The sequence below is a fragment of the Eulemur rufifrons genome, chromosome 7 (genome assembly GCF_041146395.1).
Source record: "Eulemur rufifrons isolate Redbay chromosome 7, OSU_ERuf_1, whole genome shotgun sequence".
Lineage (NCBI taxonomy): Eukaryota > Metazoa > Chordata > Mammalia > Primates > Lemuridae > Eulemur > Eulemur rufifrons.
The window spans coordinates 59,436,554-59,460,480 of record NC_090989.1 but is presented as its reverse complement, the minus strand read 5'-3'; the positions used below and the strand labels follow the sequence as shown (position 1 = coordinate 59,460,480).

General features: G+C 37.2%; 1 protein-coding gene across 2 annotated transcripts in view; it reads left to right on the top strand.

The window, feature by feature from the left end:
* The window catches only part of LSAMP (limbic system associated membrane protein), a 595,694-nt gene that overhangs the window by 373,143 nt on the left and 198,624 nt on the right, over window positions 1–23,927 (top strand). For both annotated transcript variants that reach the window (XM_069472648.1, XM_069472647.1), the window contains exon 3: window positions 22,308–22,433. In XM_069472648.1, coding sequence (XP_069328749.1) covers window positions 22,308–22,433 — 126 coding nt within the window. The remainder of the gene's footprint in view (window positions 1–22,307; window positions 22,434–23,927) is intronic.

Sequence of the window (23,927 nt, the reverse complement as noted above, 5' to 3'; positions counted from 1 at the left end):
AGTTTGTTTTTCAAAAGAGTGCAGTGATCAGAGATGAATCTTTAAAAAATAAAAAGTAATGATAATATGTGAAAACATCGTTTATCACTTTTTAATTAAGGGAAGCAGCATCTCAAGGAATGAAATTACTATGCTCTTTGAGGCTGTTAAAAACTTGATTCCATACTTATTTTTACTCTTGGACCAGAGACAAACGAGTAACTGGATTTTAGGGTCCAGCTCTCTATTGTGGGAGCTACCATTGTCTTTGAGAAAGATGGGGCATGCCACCCCGACATTTACCAATAGCCTAGCATATTAGCTCGTCCTTCCTTAGTCTATCCCAAACAACCCTCTAAAGCAGTGATTCTCAAATAGGTACATTTTTGCCCCACAGGAATATATGGCAATGTCTGAAAACATTTTTGGTTATTCTGACTGGGCGAATATACTACTAGTATCCAATGGGTAGAGGCCAGGTATGTTGCTTAACATCCTGTTAATGTATACGATAACTCCCACAAGAAAGAATTATCTAGTCCAAATTGTCAATTGTGCCAAGGTTGAGAAGCCCTGCGTTAGAAAGATATGCAGAAAGGTGTAAAATTTCCAAACAAATCAGGGATAGAATAAGGGGGAAAAAAGGCATTGGATCATTACACTCCTGGAGTTTATAGAAAGGGAACAAATCTATCTATACAACGTTGACTGATGGATTATACTCCTTGTTCTATAAGGTCATCCTTTGCTAACAAGCATGCATGTTTGGGAGAGACACATACGCACAGAGTGGTGAGAAATAGGGGAGCATGCCGCCAGGTTAGTTGACTCAGACCTGCTCATCAATGGGATGGCAGATGCTGACAGGGTAAATAGAGTAGGTGTTAAGAGCACAGGGTTGTAAGACAGATAGAAAGTAACAGCCCTTGGATTCTAACCCAGGATAATTATTTTTTCATCTATAAAATGGAAATATTAATGGTACCTATTTCCTAGAGTAGTAAAGAGGATTAAATGGTTAATAATTATATACAAAACAGTAAGTGCTCAATAAATGTTAGGCATTGTTATTACCCTTCACATCTTATCATAGGGAGAACATGAGAAAAAGTAATTCTAAACTTGATAGAGTCATACATGCTTCAGAGTAGTAGATAAAATTTTAGGCAGTGAAGATCTTGTTCATCACCTAATATTATCCATAAAAATAATGTACAATTAACTTCAATCTAAGTGAATTGGATGATATGTACATATGTTGTTTCTACTATAGTAGTGTGCTGAGGTCTATGGCATGCAAGGAAAAGTAAATAATATAGTTTACTTCAATCATAAAGTACTCCTCCAAATATATCCAAGTAAAACCACAGAAAAAAGGCAACCACGTTCAAGAAGTTTTCAAAACAAGTTGTTAGATAGAACGATGTATTCCCTTTTAAAAGTCAAGGTTTACTTTTGCATACTTTTGCTTACTTTTTTGGTACCAAAACATATGCGTGACTTCACTTCCTTCTTGCCGAATTAAAATGAAATGGTATCTTGGGAACTGAATCTATTAAGAGTACTGAGAGGTTTTTGGTTGGTCTCAAGCATTGGCTTCTATTAATACTACCGTTTCTACTGCCTTATTCCTTATGGTACACATCTCTATGGAATGATCAATGTCTTTTTAAGAGAGCAACGCCTGAGTTTTGCCCTTCTCTCTCCACTGTAAGAACAAGCAGAAGAGGCTGTCTCAGAGACACTCAAAGTTTAGTCATTCATTTGCAAAAGGACTAAATTTTGAATATGAATCATATTCATCTGCCTAAAATCAGGGGCCTTTGATTTTATGAGGGGAGAGATAATTTTAAGATCCTATGTATTTCATCAATCTTTGGCTAAACCTTGGACAAGCATATCTGATAAACTGATTTTCATTAGCAAGCAACTGTACAATTCAGAAATCACTTACTTGTTACACACCCTTCTTTTCATTGTTTCTCCAGATCAAATTGCCATTTTGTTGACTAGAATACGACTTAAAAACATGTGACCTCATTCACTCTAGCCATTTTAGTGTCCCAAACATGAATTCGTCATGGGAGACCCTATCATGATCACCTGTATCTCCACCAAAGGTATTCCAAGGGGAATTAATATTTAATTTGAGGATTATCTTCACCTTCTGTGGAATTGCTAAGATAATTAATAATGATGGAAATATAGAGGTAAAGAAACAAGCAATAGAATACAAATGGTGAGTATCAAAAATAAACAAGGGTAGGCATGTACATCATGTGCATTTCAAGGTTATGTGTGCTTTTATGTAAAGGGAAAATGAATGTGTTTTTTGGTCCAGATGAGCTGTACCCAGAGAGCAGTCATTTCTCCTTGCTTATCTGAGGCTGGGAGTTGGACAACTGTCACCTCTCTCCATCTCCTTTCAGTGAAGATGGATTGCTCTCATCAGCCTTTCCATTCTGAATTCTTCTCCTCTGACCTGCATCTCTCTTCAGTCCCATCCTGGCAGTAGGAACAAAGGTGTTAAATTCTCTTCTATCTGTAGAAATGCTGTAGTGAGGTCAGAATTACAGTGTTTTGCCTGAGAGTTCTTCACTCCTCAGTTGTGTTTATCCAAGTGGGACAAAATCATTCACGTGCAACACGACTTTTCTTTCTCTTTGGGTAATCGTCCACTGGGCACTTTGCTTCAGAGAGCTTTCCATTGACTTCTTCTTAATTCCACTCCCAGTAAGTAGAGAAGGAGACCAGGATATTTTTTCCAAAAAGAAGCAGGGTAAAGGGTCACTGTTAGCTGGAGCATGGAGACTCAAGATGAGACAGGGCTTTGGTGATGTAAGTTGAGAGCAAAAGGGAGGACTTTGAAAGGTGAACCTTAGAGAGACAAGCTGGTCATTGAAAACTGAATTGCCAAACTTGCCTCCAGTGAACAAATGCACCTGCCATTCGTACTGCAGCCAATTTACTGCTTCTACTTTTATCTCTCTCACACAGCAGGCTCCAAACTCTCAGAGGTTTTCCTGTGCCTCTCTTTGAGATGCCCAAACCAGCAGGACTGTTAGATAGAGGCGTCTTGTGTGCATTTTATTCCCACCTTCTCTCCCACTCATGGCATTAAATAAATTGAGACAATAATATTCACAAGAGAAGTAAAGTACTGAGGAGCAACAGCTCTTCCTCCAAACCCTAGCACTACTGGAAACTGTCCAGCTTTTCAAGACGGTGCATGCACCTCCATAAAATGCAGGCACTGGAGCCCAGCCACCAGGGGAGAGATGCTCTGTGCGGTGAACACTTAGGTGTGAAGTAATGCTTTTCAACCTATTCTCAGAGAATGAATAATAGCTTCTGGAGAATTACATCCTTTGAAGGATGAAATTTTGTAAGCAAGGTCTCAGCTCCAAAATATTTTTTTCCATGTGAGGAAATGTTTGATAATGAATGATCATCAAGTGACTATTTTTAATTGCCTAAACAGGAGGTAGAAACACCATCTTTCCATAAAAAGAATTCAGAATGACAAATGTAGATTTGCTTATTTGAAAACATCCAGTTCCATCATTTCCAAAAGATTTAATTATTTCAACATGTATTGTTGAGCTTTCACAATAGCTTACATTTCTCAATCCCAAAAGATGCTTCCAGTTACAGACTCCTAATTCTCTATGCCTGTGGTTCTCTGAAGACACCTCTATATGTTTAAATATAGGCTATTTCAAACACTGGCAGGGAAGAAAGAAAGACCTTGGAACCGCATCAAATGTAGTTTTTTTTTTCCCTCTCTCTCATGAAACCTAAAGTAAATGTTATGCAAAATATTCTAATGCTGCCTTAAGGTTGGTATTTTAATTGCACAAAAGAGAAATTATTCAATTATGGTTTCCTAATCAACTGTAACTCTTACCCAATATAAGGGAAGATCTCAGTCTTTAGTCTTATGATACGGAGAAAAGGGCAAGCATGCAGGCAACGTTCTATTCTGCTACACTTCCTGGCCTTTCTGACTTGCACTTCCCTGTCTTTCTTCAGGCCTATCAAATTAATAGCCCTCAGGTAAAAGTGCTGAGTGACTACAGCATAGATATATATCTCAGAGGAGGGGATCCCGGCTTTGATTCCTCTGCAAGCAAAGGAATTAGAAATAGAAAGAAAGTATTCAAGGCATTCTATTGTTCAAGGAATAAATAAGTACTGTTCAGATGCTTTAGTTTACCCTACAGAGATATTGCTGATTAAAGTAAGTAGAAGTTGCCGGTTACCCATTACCTCCCCAAAGCATATTTCCAGAGAGAATTCTTTGGGACTTCGCTGATTCATTCATTCATTTTTTTTTTCTTCCTCTATTCCAGAAGAATATTTTAAATTACTGACATTTCAGTCAGGTGGTGCTAGTAAATTCAGATATCAGTGACATTTATTCTAAGTATTTCCTACATCATGTTAAGTATTTCAATGCATTGTCTAATTTAATACTTGTAAAATTATATTGGATAGGTTAATTTTCCCATTCTTCAGATGAGAATATTGAGCCAAAGAAAGACTAAACAATTTCTTTAAGATTAAACAGCTAATAAATTGAAGAACAAAAACTGAACCCCAGTTCTGAAGCCTAGTGTCTAGCCACTAAACTATATCCTATAAATACATATTGAAAGAGATAGTCCCCACCCTCCTATATCTTCAGGCATCCTTTGCTCAGAACATTTATCACATTCACACCTTTGATCCTAGACCCTTGACCTCCTATGTTCATGGATATAGGGAAGCATTACCATGGATGGGTCTGTGGGCACCCAGCTCAAGGAGAAGTCCTCCTGGTTGATTTCTGAACCCTTCTTTTCCATATAATAATCTTATACCATTGAGGTTGAGTACAATCTTATCAGGTAAGACAGTACCGATGTATATATATATAAACTCTAAAGGTCAATCCCTAAGTCCTTAATTAGTATCAAAGCATGTACTAGACCAAGAATAACTACATGGTCATGGGACATATTCTGCATCCCCCAGTAAAAGCCAGTTTTTTTAACATATAATTCTGACTCAATTTTTTCTTCCTTTTGTGCTTTCTGAAAGAAAAGAGTACCTAAAAAAATGTGCTAAACATATACACCCAATATACTTTCCCTAAATGATTTAATTAATCCTTGTATCTGTCCTAGAAGCTAGAAAATTGGCATATGTTATTTTTATCTTTTTAGAGATAAAGCCTCTGAGGTATGGAGAGATTTTGTAGCATGAAGGAGTCCCACTGAGAGTCAGAGGAAGTGTGGGGCTCACAATCTAGGTCTCCTGAAGCTGAGCATTTAGTGAATGAGGCTGCTCTTAGATAACTCTGTTTACTTATGTGGGTCAGATCTTATTTTCTAGTCAGAGTCACACATTTCCAGTTTGTCCCCCTCACTATTATGCTGAAATTCTCCCTGGTTGGCCTTAAAAATAACTCCTGTACTAGAAATATGTTCAGTGAACTCCCTTTATGTTTTTTCTTATGAATAAATGATTGTGTAATAATGAGACTTGCAAAATGCCTAATATAGAACTGTTTCACTACGGGAAAGCTGAGGACACACTCAACTTGTGTTAGAAACCTTATTTGTTCTGAGAAAATATAATGTTGTATTTCAATGAGGGGAAGAACTAATACAGAAGTCCCTGAGTCCTTGCATTGATTATGTAACATAGTTTCCTGAAATAATTCCTGAGGCATTTGTCTTCCTCCTCTAGCTAGGGAGAGAAAGAAAAAAAAAAAAAAGAACCCTGCAGGTACTTTGGATACCAAAACAAAAAGAAAGCCAAAAATATAACCCAGGACTCATTTATTCTAGCAGCTATGCTATTTACTAGCAAACATAAGCAAATAGAGAGAAACTTGGTTATAATACCCAGACTACAAAATGAGAATTTTTAGTACAATATTTCCTCAAGTAATTTCTAGAAATATCTGGTACTGTTTCATCATCTCCATAGTTGTGAGCAGAGATTGTGACTCTCTTGATGAGAAATGCTATTTTGCTAATCCAAATAATATTCTTTTGCACTCACTTTGTTCAGATTTTACAGAGTACTGGCTTTCACTCTATGCATCTTAAATATAAAAGTATAAAGTTCCAACTTGAGAATGCCAAATTCCCAGGATATGTAACCTATAGCTCAGGGGTCTGGAAGCAGGCACTTGCAGGTCCTTCGCACCAAAGGTTTGTAATCAGGGGTAGGCATGCAGGTAGAAAACGACTGACAGGTGGCAAAGACAAAAGTGTGGCACAGAATTAGGCAGAGATATCAATTTTTGACTCAAAACTGTGGCTTCAGTATGACAGAGTAGAGGAGAAGTTCCTATACCTTTTATAAGGAGATGGACAATGTCAGGTAGGAGGCTACAATTGGTCAACAAGTAAAAAAAGAAATGGATGAATAGACTGGAAGATTAATTGAGTACTCAGCAACAGCCAAAGTCTCCATTGAATGGAGGAGATTTCCATTCAATGGTCTTAATCATAAAACATGAGGGACCTTGAGAGGACATCCATACCAAGTTTCCAGCATTCAGGCCAGTACACTTCCAAACAGAAGTTGCATAGTTTGCTCTTCTTAATGATGCTTTAGTCAGAGTAATAAATATTAGAGGCTGCAGCAGATAATGCTGAGTTCTCAGTGCTTATTTCTTGCTCATGAAGTTCAATCTGGGTTAGACAACCCTCCACTGTGTAGCAGAGATGCCATCTGGATCACCTGTCCACCATAGTTGCCATGACAAGGTAGGAAAGGGCTGGGGAGACACACTGGCTTTTTTAAGTACCAGGCCTACATGTAGCTTATCTCACCTTGCCCAAAATTTTCTTGGCCAGAGCCCAGTTAGATAGTACCAAACGAACCCCAAGATGTTGAGGAATGAAGAGAAGCACATAGATACTTGGTGAGCACTAACAGCCTTCTCCACAACCTCCAGTGGTATAGAAGACAGTACATTGGGAATACCATTCTGCAGAGCATTGAAAGGTAAGAGCACACTCATTCATTCCTCCAGGAAGTAGATGGAATGAAGGGTGAGGTCCATGATCGCCGGGCAGAGTACAAACAAGACTAAAGTAAGAAATGTCTGGACAGACAGCTAGCTTAGAAGCCAAGGTTTAAATGTTAATGTACTTGTCTTTGGTTTTGCCTTGATTTGAGAATATGTGGCATTTGAAATATTTTAATGAAGGATGTTAAACAGAAGAGGCCATATCCACATTTGGGAAATCCACACCTGTGTAAAGTGTCACTCTTTCATTTCCCACCATTTTTTTTCCTTTTCTTGATCAATTATTATCATTTTAGTTGAGTAATTTGAAGTCTCCTTCAGTCTAGTGTAAGTGAAATGTTCCCATTACTCCCATTAGGACCTATAAGCTCAGATGTCTTTTGAGTCAAATAATTTATCTTTTGATTGAATGAGAGAGAAGGGTTATAACGTGTGAATGCTGGGTTCAGATGTCAGGAATAGCCATAGCATATAACAATTACCATGTGAATGTCCTAATTCCAACCAATGTTATTAATTACCAGCATAGCATATTTCTGTTTGGTTGATAATTTTTCTTTTTTATAATGTTTTAAGATACTTTTAAAAGTATTTATAATAATTTATTCTACTTTGTAATTATGCTTAGTGACTAAAATCTTGTTCACTTACATAACTGTTTTCCTTAAATGGATAGCACCAACTGGTTTATGGCTGAAACCTGATCTGGTTCCCAAAGCTGTCAGACAGGCCAGCATAAGGCACAACCTAATGTCTTGTGGAGCTTCATCAAAAGTTAACAGAGGAGAGAGGTTTTACATCCTTTTATATTTCTTTGGTAGAATTATATATATGTTAAATATATTGGAGAAGATTTTCTTTTGAACTCAAACTTTAGCTACTCTGGGCATACATTCAATTTACGTGACACAGAAAGAGGCTGATATTATGTTCTCTCACACGGCCTCAAATCATTAAAGGAAGAGTGAATAGCTAAGAATTTGCAGTTTAGAGTTGAACCACTTGGGGTCTTTTACCATCAGGAGAAATGTGATGGCTGCATAATTAATGGAAACACATTAGCAAAAGGCTAAGAAAGCAAAGAAACCACAAGTGGCCCTGAGTATTGTTCCCATGTAATTTTACACATGGTATTGAAGATTTGGTAAGTTATTCATTCACTCCTGTATCACACAGTTAATGAGAAACCGTGTCAAGCTAGGCACTGTGCTTTCACGCTGGTGTGACAGGTTATGAGGAAGTCGGACTCATGGAAATAAAAGACCTAATGGCCAAAGGTTCCTGGGGCCACGCTGACTTGCCCGATGCAGGAGGGTGGGTAGAGTCAGAGACAGAGGGAGTGGTGTGCCCTTTCCATATGGATGGAAAAGGAAGAGATGTGGGCTGCAAATCAAGATGACTCCTGGTGGCCATCCAGGCCTGGTTCTCAGTCCATCTGGAGCTGTTTGGAATCTATAAAAACACAGGAATCCTGCTCACTACTGTAGCATGCATCTTCCCTTGGGCAGTCTGTGGCTTACTGAGAACAAAGGAGCGGTCCTGTCGGGTGCCTTTACTGACTGTGCCAATATGCATCCAATTGCGTGACCACGACTACCTGGGCTTAATTCTTGTTTTGTAACTTGCCTCATGTGCTTCCAACAGGACATAGGCAATGAACAAAGACTGTGGGTGCTGCTCACTTTCCTCCTCTAATCCTCAGTTTCCGTAGAGTTTCTATAGAAACCCAAACGCATTTTCTATAGAGTTCCACCTCAGGGCCAGTGGAAAAGCTACTACCCCTGCTGGCCGCCAGGACAATACCAAAGACAGAGCTGCTGCAGAGCCACGCAACAGAAAGTCCTGCTGGCTTCCCTTGAAGAGCTGCGGATTCTGACCTGTTGTCATTCGCGAGTGTGTCACCTTCTCCCCGCCTCCAGCCCTATTTTCCCAGCAGTCAGTTTTTTTCAATATGAACCCAGAGTTCCAGTGGCAGGTAAAGCCATCTCTTGTTGGAAGGAAGGGTCAGTGGACACATCGTGTCGTATAAGCACGAGCATTGTGAGATGGATGCAAACACAGTCACGGAGGGTTACGGCTGCCTCGGAAATCATTCGCTAGAGTGCTCAGCCCGCAGCATGTTACCCAGAGACTGCTTTTTGCGAGCATTGATCGGCTCTCCTCAACACAGGTGCTGCGCATGTTTATGTGTGAGACTGGGAGCCAGGAGGGGGAGGTTTTGATAGGCAGTGTTTGTTTCTCTAGGACCTAGAGGTTTGAATAAAACATCCTGGCAGGGTGTAGAAGCTAGAGAAGAGAAATCTTTGACATTTTCTCCATAACACGCCTAGGGCTCTGAACAAACAGGTGGAACCCGAGGCCCCTCCATGTCTAACTTCACATTTAGCTCAAGATTAATGAGATACTCGCCCCATTTGGGATTTACTTGTGGAAGTAGAGATGGAGCATTCCTTCTCACCACCACCACCGCTCTTGAGTTTTAAAAAGAGAATGGAGAGAAGAGAAATACCTTTCACATTGGCAAAATTGCAGAAAACGAAATGTGATACAGGTTGCAAATTGGCCTGCAGAAATGGATCTGAGTTTCCCTTACAAAATTGTTCAAGCTTTTCAAGTTATAGTGATGAACATTATGACCATTATTTAGAAAAAACACCTCAAAACCAGAAGGTCAAATTCTTAACCATGTAATTTTGGAACTGAATAATGCAGAAAAAAACTAACTTCAGTCAACCAAACTCCCGTAGCTTCCGCACAAGCAGTGACATTTCCATCTTTGTATTCAACACAATTACTCCCCCACCCAGACTTTCCTATCTTTACTTGTGTCCTGGTTATCTTGTGAGCTGTTTAATTCAATCAATATGGCAGCATCTCGTGTGTCAGTGGCAGGTAATTTTGTTTGTGGAATATCAAAGCTTTCCATGGGTCTTCTTGACACAATCAAAAGAACTGGTTATGAACTTAGCATTTTCACTGTCTAGCTTTGTGACTTTAGCCAAGAGAATGAGCCCCATTGAGTCTGTTACCAACCAATATAAGGGTGAGAGGTGGTGGTAATAATACCTGTCTGAGCTACCACACCTGTGTCAAAACATTACCTATATTCTATAAATGTGTGCAACCATTATCTATCCATAAAAATTAAAAATAAAAAAATTAAAATTAAAAATATGGCAAGGCATATACCAGTGTTTTGCAAGCCATGTAATGTTTTGTTACCTTAGATCTTATCATTAATATTTTTTATTATTACTTCTCACTTTTCTACTTGCTTGTGCCTTCTTTCATTATTTAGTGTTCATTTGCCCCTCCAAAAGAGGGCAAGCAAAGATAAAAAGGGAAACATCTAATCTTCATCGATTTGAAGTTTTGTGTTTTTTTTTTGTATTTCCCCCATCCCAAACCCTGCACAACCTTATTTACCTCTCTGTAATTTTCAAACCTACTTAGAATTGTAGAAAATATTCTATCTCTCCTAGCTATATTTAACCTTTGCAACAACTATTGTGTTTTCTATCATTATGCATAATTTTTGAAAAATTATACTTGGCATGAATGTATTAATTAATTCACAATGATAACACTATTTGTTTAGAAGGAAATGATGTGAATGTTCTACATTCTGTTTAAAATGGTTCATGGTAAGCTTTGAATAGGGGCAATGCAAAGAAAGAAATTCTAAAACCTCCTGTCAATCTTATTCTTTCTCTAAATATTCTATCTTATGGACCCTTGAGCAGTGGCAGGAAACAACCTTTATTATTTTCATTGTATTCTGGGCATGCTTTAGTTCACCCTAGTTGGTTTCTATTAGAATCCACCTTTTTCCCTACATGCAAAGAACACTATATGCCTTAAGCAACTGAAAAAAAAAAAAAAGGCTAGTAATGTGGGCATAAAATCATTAAATTTAAGAGATTCTTACAAGCACCGGAGTTATCACTACATATTTCTGATTCCCAAAATGAAATGAAAGATGAGATGATCAGTAAGCCATGGTGAAAGTGTTAGAGTAATGATTTTTATTATTTTCATGATCACCTCTTACTGTCATTTCTGTTGAGACAATAAAAATTGGTTGATCTAAGTCCTAATTGTTATTGTTTCATCACCTCCCACCTCTGCCCATGCCCAGCACAGGGCCTTTGGTGCTCAATAAATGTTGTTGGTTTGTGTTATCCTTAAGCATAACAGATAAAAGATTGGTCTCTGAACCCTTTATACTTCTATTTTCTATTCATCCAAGTCCTTTCTCGCTGATTTAAAATCCTCTTTGCTTTTGATAGAAAGACTTAGCGTTTATTATACTCTGTTAATAGCTAAAAGAATTGATCCACAGGATATAGGTAATATTTTTTTTCTCACATTAAATTTAAAAAAAAAAATAATGGAACAAAGCAAAAATATATATTGGTTGCCCATAAAGTATTTTGTAGTTTTTAAGGATATGTCATGGTTTAGGACTAAATCTTACCAGCTTCTCCTGGAATAAGGAGTGCATTTTTAGTAGATGCCAGGAATGCAACCTGAATTTTCATCTACTCTAACAATTATACAAAGCAACTCCCTTTAACATAGAAAAATATATTTTTCAGAGTAAAAAGTCAGGGAAAGACATATTTCTCTCTTCTTGGATAAAGTCTCAGGGTGCCACTTCTCAGACCTTGGAATTCACCCAGTTGCTATTTGCCACCCACTCAAGGTTGCCTGATATTTTTGAGCTTCCCTCTATTTCATACCCCTATTTCTGCCAAATAAAACCATCTGCTCTGGTTGGACAGTATGTAAAGCCTATTCTGTAAGTACCAGAAATGAGAAAAATATTTCGCCTAGGTAAGGGGAAGAATGTTGTTTCATTCCTTCCATCTAGTTAAATCAGCATCTGGATGCTGGAAAAATGGGAATATGAGATTTTGGAGAAGTTGCTGACTTGCTGAGTAACTGCAGCCTCAGTGAGCAGAGTCAGAATGGTTCTGTCTGGGTTTTTTTTAGCAAGCCCATGACCTGTCCATGGGAACCACCACCTGACATTCCACGGAGTGTACCTTTGCTGATGCAACAATAATGGATGCCTTTAGCTGGTTGTGCATGCACGTGTTGGTGCCTGGATAATTTTTCCCCTTTCTAAACTAGCCCACTTGCTTAGATTCTGGGGTGATTCTGAATATTTAATAAATACAGAAAAATGTCAATTTAAAACACCGCTGTTTAGGTAGAATAGGGTACTCTCAGTTTGCAGATATCTGTGCCACACATGTATCACCGGAAGAACACATCCACCACTGGGTGATATATAAATGAACCATATAATATTTCTTTGTCCCATGGCTACTGTATTTGAGTTACTTAGAGCAGTCTAGTTCAAATTAACCCTCTTTTTGATGGTGGCAACTGTCTGGATGAGTCTCTAGGGACCGTTGTGTTGTAAATCTGACTTCCAGGGACAGTGCTTAGGACTCATAGGGACACTTGAGAATGTGATAATGTAGGACTCAAAGGCCCAAAAGAGTATGTTTTCCCAGCTTACACCTTTAGCCATCACAGTAAAATGTCGGCTACATCTCAGGGGACAATGGTAAGTGAGGCTTTAGGCACTAACTTTTAGTTACATGGGCAATTCAGAAACTGCTCCTGTTTTATTAAAAGAGGATTAAAAGAAGATGACTTTTTCTTAACTATATGGTTTTAGTATTTCATTTTTATTGGCTTCCCTGCTTCAATTTCCCTGACTTTACTACATTACCACACATGGCACCTAGCATTGCTTTGTTTTGTACATACATTTTATCTTTTCTTCTAAATAGCATATTATCCCTCTTACCTTAAGTTATTTGGTTCATCGTTTAATGCATGCATAAGTGCAGCATTTATAATCACTTCTGGCAGGGAAATTTGAGTAACTGATACTTATAATGAGTTTCCTCTACCCTCAGCTTCACCTGACACTCAAAGAATCTATAGTTTCCATATTTTCCCTACTCGCCCATGAAATTTGTGTCTAAATGAAATCATGTTCCTGTAGAACGTGATTCAAATACCTACTTCAGAGGCTGATGTTTCTTGCTTTATAAATGGATCCTAATAGGAGTGGGAACTAACGCTAGTGGAAAAGAAATTATCACTGCTAGTTGTTTTATTCTACGGCAAGGTCTAAGGCTTCAGAGACTCAAATTACAGCCACAAAACACCTGGCAACATCTGTTGTTTACAAGGACAACAAATTAAAGAAAACCTCTTTTATTTACTGAGACATTACAAATTATGTGATGGTTAGCTAAGTTTCTAAAAATTTTGGTGAAATTTATTTCACTCATGATTTTGTACTCTCACATCTTCATGTCACTTTTTACTCTAGGTATAAAATGTCTATGCATTGACTAAATGACTGAACATATTAGTATAACTCTGTCCATTAGTAGATAAAAACTCAATACACATCTTTGGGGTGATTTATTGTTAATGCCACAATTAATGATTAATTATAAATTATAGTAGCTACCTACACCTTTTGGCTATGACAGAGTCTGCAAAAATATAACTAGAATGCCATTAGCCATAGAAATGCATAGACTGTTTTACCATGTCATCTTAGGAAAAGTTAAACGTCATTATTAGCTAGTTTTAGTATGCAGTAAATAATGTATTTGTAGAACCTCTTACAGTTTACAGGTCAAGTTCACATATATTAACTTGTTTGACCCTAATATCAATCCTGTAATATTGCCTAATACCAACTATGTATATTACCTCCAATTGCCAGATAAGGAAACTGAGGTTCAGAGGGATTTAAATAATTTGTTACTAGTTTATTCATTTATTCATTCAAAATCAGTTAAGCACCTACAACATGCCTGATGATGAGGATTCAAACGCAAATATCAGAGAATATTCTGTTGCATTTTGAACTAGTGGCCAGGCAGGATCAAAATCTCCTGGCTCTCAATCTAGTACATTTCCCAATCCTGTCATTTCTCCTGGAAACTCCCACACCATGCAGCAAAACATGCTTTAGTGGCATTTTCAGAAGCAAAATGCCAGGCTGGATGGATGTTTGATGTTTCACAAGATGGCATTTATATGTTATATTATATAGTTTTATTCTTATTGTCGAATCCTGGGAATATACTTATTAAAGGCAAATCCTCCTCAAGAAACATCCTGTAGATTTTTTAACCCAGTTCTTACACAGACACATTATACGGTTTCATAGCCTGTTGTATACGCAAATGATAGGGCTTAAGCTTTTCTAGCTGTACCAAAGAAAAGTTAGAAATTAGGGAGCTGATAGTGTTTTTGAACACCCTGCCATCACCACACACACAGTAATGTATACACCTTGCCCCAACTTTGAAAGAACAATAACTAGTGAGACTAATTTGTTGTTAATTTGCACCATTAGGAATGACATTTTGAATTTAATACAAATAATAACTTCTAATTATTTGAGGTTAGGGAAATAAGCCAAATGACCACTTTTCTCTCCTACTCTGGAGCTGATTATTTTCCTTCTGTTGGTTGGTAATTTAGGGACTCAGGCATTAAAATATTCACAACTAGAATTAAATGGTTTTGTAGACCTAGGGTTATTTTAAAGCAGCCATATCGACAGATAAAAATCAATGCTAAGCATGCAACTAAGTTGGTTATGTGGAAGCCAAAGGATTAGCTAGGCAGAGATGGCAACAGTTTACTTCTATGGAAAAGCCCCTCTTCAAATTTTCTCCTTATGACTGCCTTTCAGTTTGTAACAATTAGGATTTTTTTTTTTTTTTTTGGTTCAAGCAACAGAAATTGGCTAACTTGATGTAAAAAGGGGGTGATTTAGTTCACAGAATCAAAGGAAAAACAGAACGACCTCACCTTGGAAAATACGTAAGTCACACATCTCTAGAGATCCAGGTTATAGATACTAGTGAAGAATATAGTCCTTTCACATCATCACATTTCATAATGTGTACCCACTAACTATTGCTGCTGAACAAACCACTCCCAAATTCAGGGGCATGAAATAATAGTTATTCTTTATTCTCACAAGTGTGCAAATCAGCTGATTTAGGCTGAATTTCACTAGAGATGACTTTGCTCTTAGAGTTGCCAGATTTACCAAATAAAAATATAGGATGCTCAGTTAAATTTGAATTTTAAGTAAACAACAAATAATTTTTATTATAAGTGTGTCTCATGGAATATTTTGTACATACTTATACTAAGAAGTATTTGTTGTCTGCCTGAGATTCATATTTACCTGAGCACCCTGTATTTTATCGGACAATTCTATGTGCCATCTCCCATCCTCCTTCTCCTAGGCCAATAGACACAGCTGAGCATGTTCTTCTCATGGCAATGGCAGAGGCACAGCTCTGTTTGTGTTCCACATGCTGACATGCTATTAGCAAGAGCAAGTAACACGGTCCAGGGATGAAGAACTATGTGTCACCAGCTGTAGGAAGGCATAGACGTGGCAAAGGATATATTACAGATAGTACAGGGAGAAGTGCAGAATTGGGGCTATTGACACAGTCTGCCACAGATTGAATCAGTTTCATCCTCTCTTGAGTCATTCCTTATAAAAACTAAGTTTCCAGGGTGTGGGGGAGAAAGCCTGAATGGTCCAGCTTAGGTCATGCACCCACTCCTTGGCCAAAGGAGAATGGGTCACTTGATTGACAGTGTCAACAAACTGTGGGTGAGCAGTGGTTTCCACAAAGGAAAACCAGGGTGTCTTAGCAGAATAAAGAAGCTTGGCTTCTGGGCAGATGGAACAATACATATCTATTCCACTTATGTCCCTGACTTTGCTTGCATTTCCACTTTTTGCCATATGTAATAGACGCTAGTCTTACACAAAAAAAGAAGGAATGAGTTGGAACCTAGAGAACTATACAGACATGTACAGGCAACTCTAGGTTCACAAAAGTCAGGACAGACCCTGGACATCTGGTAGAGAAGGTGGGTAAGGGAATTACAAAAACAGTGAAGAGGGACAGAAAAACATCAGTGGCAGCACCAGACCAACTGCATCATAACCTTATAAGGCTGCTTCATCGCACAGCTGAAGGAATCCACATATTTAGGTGTACCTAGATTTTAGCATTATTTAGAAGCCACAGTTAAATTTGCATTGAATAGAAAAAAATGTACATTTCTTTAACACTGACTGTGTGTATTTCAATGAAAGAATATGACCTACTTAATTCAGATTTTAAAATTAACACAAAATAGTGTTGTCTTAAAAAAAATTAATGACATATTTAAAAATATATTGGTGATATTAGTTGGCATGGTAAGTAAGGTTTATATTTACATGTTTTCCAGAAATACTGGGCTGGCCAGGTTGGCAGCACTTTATAGGGTGAGTCTGAAAACCAAAATAGTGAATGCATTTTATATCATTCAACAAATGCTATTGGAGAAATTGACTAAAAATTTATTGAGGAAGCCCTGATTATCTCTCATACCGTAAATAAATTCCAGATGATTTAAAGAGTTTGATATGAAAAAAATGAAACAATTAAAAAAGAAGAAGAAATAGAGATAAGTATTTAACTTATTTTTTGTTGGAAAAGTACCATCTATGCACAAAAGCAATAGAAGAAATAACAAAAGAAATATCAATAGATATAACAACACAGAAGTTTTAAACTTCAGCAAAATCAAAATAATCATAAACAAAATTAAAAACCAAGAAACACATTGGGGAAATTGCAACATGACAACAAAAGGTCAATTCCTTATAGTATAAGTAGCTCTCATTAATCAATAAGAAAAACAAAATAATCCAGACAAATTGGAGAGATCACTGAAACTGAATAGGTTGAAAACATCAAATAAATAGTTCAGGGCATTACATGTAGGAAAATAAAATAAATCACACTAATACCCTCTGAATAAGAATTGTTAGGGGATAGTCCAGAAAGAAATACACTACTCAGAGTACTATGATGACTCAAGGATTGAGCATAAATCAATATTATAGTGATTTTGAAAAATAAACAACATGTGTTTGCTGATTCAAATAAGATTATTATGTTAAACAGTACTTCCCAGGCAGTCATTTTTTTCTGAGAATTAAACTTAAAAAAAAATAAAAATACTATTTCCACCACTTTTGCAGAAGTGAATATGATCTAAAGAAGAGTAAAGCTTGTGAAATATACAAATCATAGGTTTTGATCCTAGCTCTATTATTCATTAGCTATGTGATTTTTTACTCATTTTTCCCCCTACGTCTGCATGTGTAAAATGGTAGAAATAATAACAGTAATACCTTTTACTTACCAGAATTTTTATATTTTATGAGGTAATAGAATAAAACCTTTGAATTGCCACCTCAATGTTATCAGTGATGATATAAATTTAAATTCTATCAATTGCTATCTCTCTCTCTCTCTCTCTCCCCTCATGGGAAAGAAACAAAAAAGTTAAAACTCAGAAAAGTCTGTAATTGAGGAAGTTAGACACCAAGTTCTTCTCATTTCCGATGTTCTTGAAATATACAAACACTTCTCTACCCTATGGTTAGTTTTTTTCATTAAGAGTCAAAGAAGTTGATAGTGAAATAGGTGACTAAAGGGGTAGCTAAAGAAATGTTGATAGAAGCTATATTTTAGTGGTTGAAAATAAAAGCTTACTCCTTTCTGACAAAAATTCAGTGAGATACCTTCTCTGAGTGAAGTAAAGAATTGGGAAAACCTAAGTAAATTTTTTTCAAACACTTTTTGAGCACCTACCATGTTCCAATCACCATGCTCTGTGAGACTTACTGGTTCAGAAAACAAAGGCCCTGACATCTGCCTCTTATAGTTTAGTGCAAGCACAGGTAAGGCAGCTACGGCTCAGTGCTGCCATGGGGAATGCAGGGCACAAGGTGAGAACACAGTGGGGTGCACAACTGGACATGGTGTCGGGAGCAGGGTGGGAGTCAGGGCTGGGAACAACAGGAAAGTCATCCCGGAAACAAGTAAGAAGACAAGCTGTAAGAAGGAGGTAGCATGGATGGGGCATGAGGGATAAAAACTTACCTGTAGGGTACAATGTACACTCTTTTGGTGATGGGCACACTAACAGCCTTGACTTCAGCATTAATCAATTCATCCATGTAAGAAGAACCTTGGAACCCCCTAATATTTTGAAATAAAAATTATATTAGAAAAAGAAGACAAGCTGACAGGTTGAAACCTGAAGGAGGAAAGGGGTTAACCACATGAAGAGTTGAAGAAAGAATGTTCCATGTAGAAAAATTAGAATGTCAAATGCTGAAACATAAGTGAGGAGACCATATTCCAGGAATCAAAAGTTGTTTTATCCGAATAGATGATGTGACAGAAATGGAGCAGGAAATGAGGCTGGGGAGAGAAGCAGGAGCCAATCACAAATGACTTAATAAGCCACCTTATAAAGTTTGGATTTTATCTTGAGGGCAATGAGATTCATCAAGGGATATTATATTCACATGCACAATTTAGGGGGAAAAAATCTGGTTGTAGTGTGGTGAAGGTGTAGTAGTGAACATGAGGAGAGGAAAGCTAGAGAAAGAAACCAGTTTTAATGCTTTTGAAGTAATTCAGGCAAAAAAAGTTGATGTCTGAAACAAGGCATAGTGGGAGTAGGGACTGGGGGTAATAAATGAATCTGAGAGCTACTTCAAAGGCATAAGCCTCAGAACTTGGAGATCAATTTTATATGAGGGTAGTGAAGGAGAGAGAGCAGTCAAGCAGTCAAGGGAGGTGTCTTCTTTGTTGTTGCTTGGGCAACTCTGCATGATGACACTGTTAACTAAGATAATAAAACACAAGTGTTTTGTGGGAAGAAGGATGTCATGTCAGTCCTGAGTATGTTGAATCTTGGACATCTGTGAAGCATGTGCTAGAGATATAGAATAGTCACCTGGAAATGTAGGTATAACAGTCACCAGAATAATCTGGGCTGCAGATACTGATTTGGGACCTGTCAATAACATCGCTTTAGCTTCTGAAGCTAGATAAGATCATTCAATGAATGTATGGGTCGAGATGAAGAAAGAGGCCAGTGATCAAACCTTTAACTATAGATATTTAAGGAACAGGATAAGATGAGCTCAAAAGTTAAACTGAGAAGGCTAACCAAAAGAGTAAAAGGAAAAGCAGTTGAGTTTGATGTCCCAGAAACAAAGAAAAAAACAAAGGACCAAAATAAGGAGATTACAACTAACTGAGTCAGACATTTCAGAGAAAAATAGGAAAATAATAAAAATTAGCCATAGACCTAGAAACAATATGGCCATTGGTGAGCTTCCTGAGAGCAGTTTCTTTGGAGGTTAGGGAGAGAACCCAGATTGCACTGAAGGTTGAAGTATGGATGGGAGATGAAGATTGTGCTGTAGAGCAATTTCCTCAAGAAATTTGGAAAGAGAGATTGAAAGTTACTAAGAGGGTAGCATGGGGTTTGGGAAAGGATTTCTTTCAAGATCAAAAAAGACTACATTGTATGTAAAGGATTTGGGGAAGAAGCTGGTACACAATAAAATAAAGTAGCAAAATATATGATGGAGTGAGATCCATTGGAAGTAATCCAGAGCCAAGTAGGATACAATGATATAATGAGGCTACATTTCTAACTGTTAAACACAAATACTTCCTGTGTCTCCCATCTCTAAGATTCAGGACCTGAGTATGTTGTCCTTAATTAGGAGACACAGTATGGTTTGGTGGCTGGAGCATAGCCCTGCAGTCAATTATTCTAGATTTTATTCCCAAGTTTATCAGTACCTGTTTATGTAACATTGATGAAGTAGCTTAACTTTGTGACATGTAAATGCAAAGTCCTAGGTATATGTTCCTTTTATTTAAAAAAGGTAATGTGAGTAAATTGTATCATAAATAATATTTCTCTTGGAACAATTCTCGTAATCATGGAAACGTTTTCTGTTTTATAAATTTGAATGTTTTTACATTAGAGATATAAAGGGTTTTTTAAAACCCAGAACACATCCCTATTTCATCTCCATACACTCTGTCTTATGTTGCATGTCAGAGGTAACTACAACTTGAGTAATGTGGGCTCTTGTAATTACTGGATAGCTTCCTGAAGCAGGTTTTAGATTGTTGAGGATGGCACCTAGTCTGTCTAAATCTTGTTCTTGAACACCATCATTGACTTATAGTTTATTGCAGTTGTTGTGAGGTATTAGAACACTGGCTTACTAACTGGGTTTTAGAAACTGTGAATATGAAACAGTGGAACAATGGGACATTCAGGAGCTCTGAATTTTAAGCCCAGCCATGGTTCTTGGTGGGATCACTCTTGACAAGCCGTTATTTCTCTCTGTGCCTCACATTCTTCCCTATAAAAGGGGTATGACCTTTCGGGTCTTCATTGTAAAAGTCTGGGAGAACATATTGCAAGTTGATGTGTGAATAGGAGAAAATGACCCTTGACCTCAACAGCTAAAAAGGGAAATAGAAATTCTATAAATAGAGATTGCTAAATAGTGGGAATCAGCTACAGTCTACTTCTGCCATTGGGCTTGATTTATAATCACCAGTTTCTACCCAGAGGCCCTACAAGAGCGGAATGATGAGGTCGAGAGAGTCTTCATCCTGCTTCCTTCTTGTTACATCCTGAATGGGTCTGCTGCCCAAATGCCATCAGTGTCTACTAACAAGGATGTGTAGGGGCTGTATGGCTGTCAGCAGAAAATGTTTCTGTTTTATTCCTCACTACACAGAGTCTCTAATGGGCAGGAAGAATGAGAAAAAGTAAACTTCTTTTATTATTGGACCCTTTCATGCTCTTTTGTCCTTCTCCCTCCCCCAGATACATACTTTGTCAGGGACAGCCTAAGCAACTGAGTGAAAAGGAAGCAAATCACAGTCAAACCATAAACCCTGCTATTTGTAATCACTGCATAACCTCTGTGATGAAATTTTTGAGTAATTCACTTCCCACTTTAGCCTACCAGTGTGGGATCTAATGTTGCCACCCCGAACACTAATGAGGTAAGTCAGACGGCAGTACAGCTTGCCCTTGGGGATTCATTTCTCACATCACCAAAAAGTAATTTCTGTCATTTTCGGCCATCTGGTAGCCTGGGTTGTGAAGATGAAGTTTTATTCAAGTAGTACTTAAGAGCATATGCCTTGGAGTCTGCCTGGATTCAAACTCATTTTCGTCCCCTCACCCAGCCCCCTCTATGCCTTAGTTTCCCACCCATAAATAAAATCCCCATAGAATATCATTTCTTTATTATAAGAAGTTATTGAAATAACTTTTGAGGACTGAAAAAACTCAACCCTTTTGAAACCAGAATTTCGAAGTAAGTCTGGTAGAATAAAAACAATTATTTGATGTTATTTGCTGTAAGATGAGCAGTCCAATGGTATCTTAAATGTATTTTCAGGAAGTTCTTGAAACAAATAATAAAGATATTTACAATTTCTGTATTCCTGAGCAAGGGTTTTTTTTTTTTTGAAATAGTAAAGTCATGTTGATGAAGACAGTAAACTGCGTGAGTGTAGATGGTTTGGTTTCTGATTGTTTATATGTTTCAATTAATTGGCAAAAATTGATAAAATAAATCTAATTCTTCCTAAAAAATTATTGAAATGATACTTGTTAAGTACTTTACATGGGGTCTTATATATAGTAAATGTTTCATTAAATTTAGGTATTATTAAATTTTCAGTAGTGGTAGCAGTGGTAACATTAGAAGTAATAGTATTTTTGTAATGTCTACCTATCTATGACATAGGTCTTTTTAATTAAGTTTTTAAGTTCTAAGGTACATCATACAGCCTGTCACACACCCATATGATATTTAGAAACTTTCTATTGTGTGATTAACCCATGGTTTCCTTATGTGGCTAGATTTTAAGTAATGAGGTATTACTACATTTTAATAACACTCCAATGCAATATTACACTAAATAGCATTTTTTTTCTTTTCCTGGTATTTGGAGGAGAGACTGGCCTATATTTTATGTACATAAAAATAAACATAAATAACAATGATAAGAAAAATGTGTTAATTTGTATAAATGTGCATGCTCTCTAATATCAAATAAGGTCCATTCTAATAAAAAAAGAGCCAATAAATTTTTATTATATGACACTATATACTTCCCATAGCACTCAGATGGCCATGGAGAGGTATTCTTACCTTATAGTAGTGCTTTAGGAGCTCCTTACAAATTTGGTGAACAGAAAATGAGCACTAGTCTTAAAAGCACAAATTTGCAACTTTCAATGGTGTGGACCAGTGCTACAAGCCTGATCTTACTAACATGGTTAAACACTCCACTTGGTTTTATCTTTACAGTCCCACCAAAGATCTCCAACATCTCCTCGGATGTCACTGTGAATGAGGGCAGCAACGTGACCCTGGTCTGCATGGCCAATGGCCGTCCCGAACCTGTTATCACCTGGAGACACCTTACACCTACTGGTAAGCAACCCTCCAGTTTCCAATATGCCACATCCTGTCCATTATGTTTAAGATATCCTCCTGCTTCAGAGATTCCAGTGAATCAGAAGGGCAAACATGTATGTTGTTATTAAAACACTAAGAGAATTGCAACATAGGTCTTATTTGGGATCCTCATGGTCTTTGCTAATGTGTTCATATCTATGAAGTTTACAACCATAGTACTGAAAAAATATATATATTAAATATGCATATGTATACATGGTTTCATTTTCAATAAAACAGCCCCCAAGGCAACAAATATAGAAGCATTGGATTATTTGATATTGTATGTAAAATGGATGCTAGTTTGAGGCTTGAGTGTCTTGGGGCAATGTTTGTATGAATTAAGTTTACATAGTTGTTTTTATATTTGTTTGTTTTGCTTTGCTGTTAACTATAGTTTCCTAATATGTAAAACTTTTTGAAGAAATCGGTCAGGAATAATACAAAATTGTTTCTCATCTCTAATGTCCTGTCTTTGACATCGGGTTCTGTGTTGGGTGTCAGACATGGGCAACACTTCATGAGCTCATTATGGATCCCAACTATTGATGCTAAATCAGTAAAAATCAGAAAATCATTTCCCAGGACTATCTTCTGTATCCTTTCCTGTCCCTTCTCACCACCATCACCACAGAAAGGAGAGAAAAGAGGCTTTCCTGCTTTTTAAACTTTATTTAAATGTTTTTTCCAAATTATTTAGGATTAACTGCCTGCATACTTCCCCACTCTACCAATTATATCTTCTTATATGCAAAACCATGCCTTTGCCAATGACACGGTCTTTGTAGAATGATGCCTGCTACTTAATTGTTCCAGAAAGAGGAGCTATGGGTCAATTATTCTTGTAACATATTGTTTATTTTGGTAGAAAGCCCTCAAGTTTTAACTGCTTTATATCTGATAGTCTGTTAACATTTTCTCATATAAGGACTTAGAAATTTAAGTTACAACATATTCATTTTGGAATGAACACCATAAAAAATATTGTACAAAGCTAGGCATACAATAGCTTTCCTGACATATTCCTATAGGCCAGGATAGTATCTGGTTATAGTGTCTTTAAAAATCTCTGTATTTTGTAATAGGAGAATATGGGGCCTTCATTTGCCATTAAACCCCAAATTAATTTCTCAGGTAAAGTTCGGACCAACTACAGAGTGGTCTTATATTTAGGCAGGTATTCTGATTAGAGGCCTCTATTTCCTTAAGAAAATGTCACTCAAAACCCACCCTTATTAACACATGCAACTCATCATTTATGGATAATCCATGATTATTTGGGAAATCAATATCAAACTTGTTTCCTCACAGACTCATTTTAGACCTCATGAGGAAAAAAATACATAATGGAGGATGTTCTGAAGTTTGAAACTGTGGATATAATACACTGTTCCTACGGAATAAATTAAACCTTCAGACACATTCTGCTTGGGTGGTATTATTAGCTCCCAATCCCACACTACACTCCCC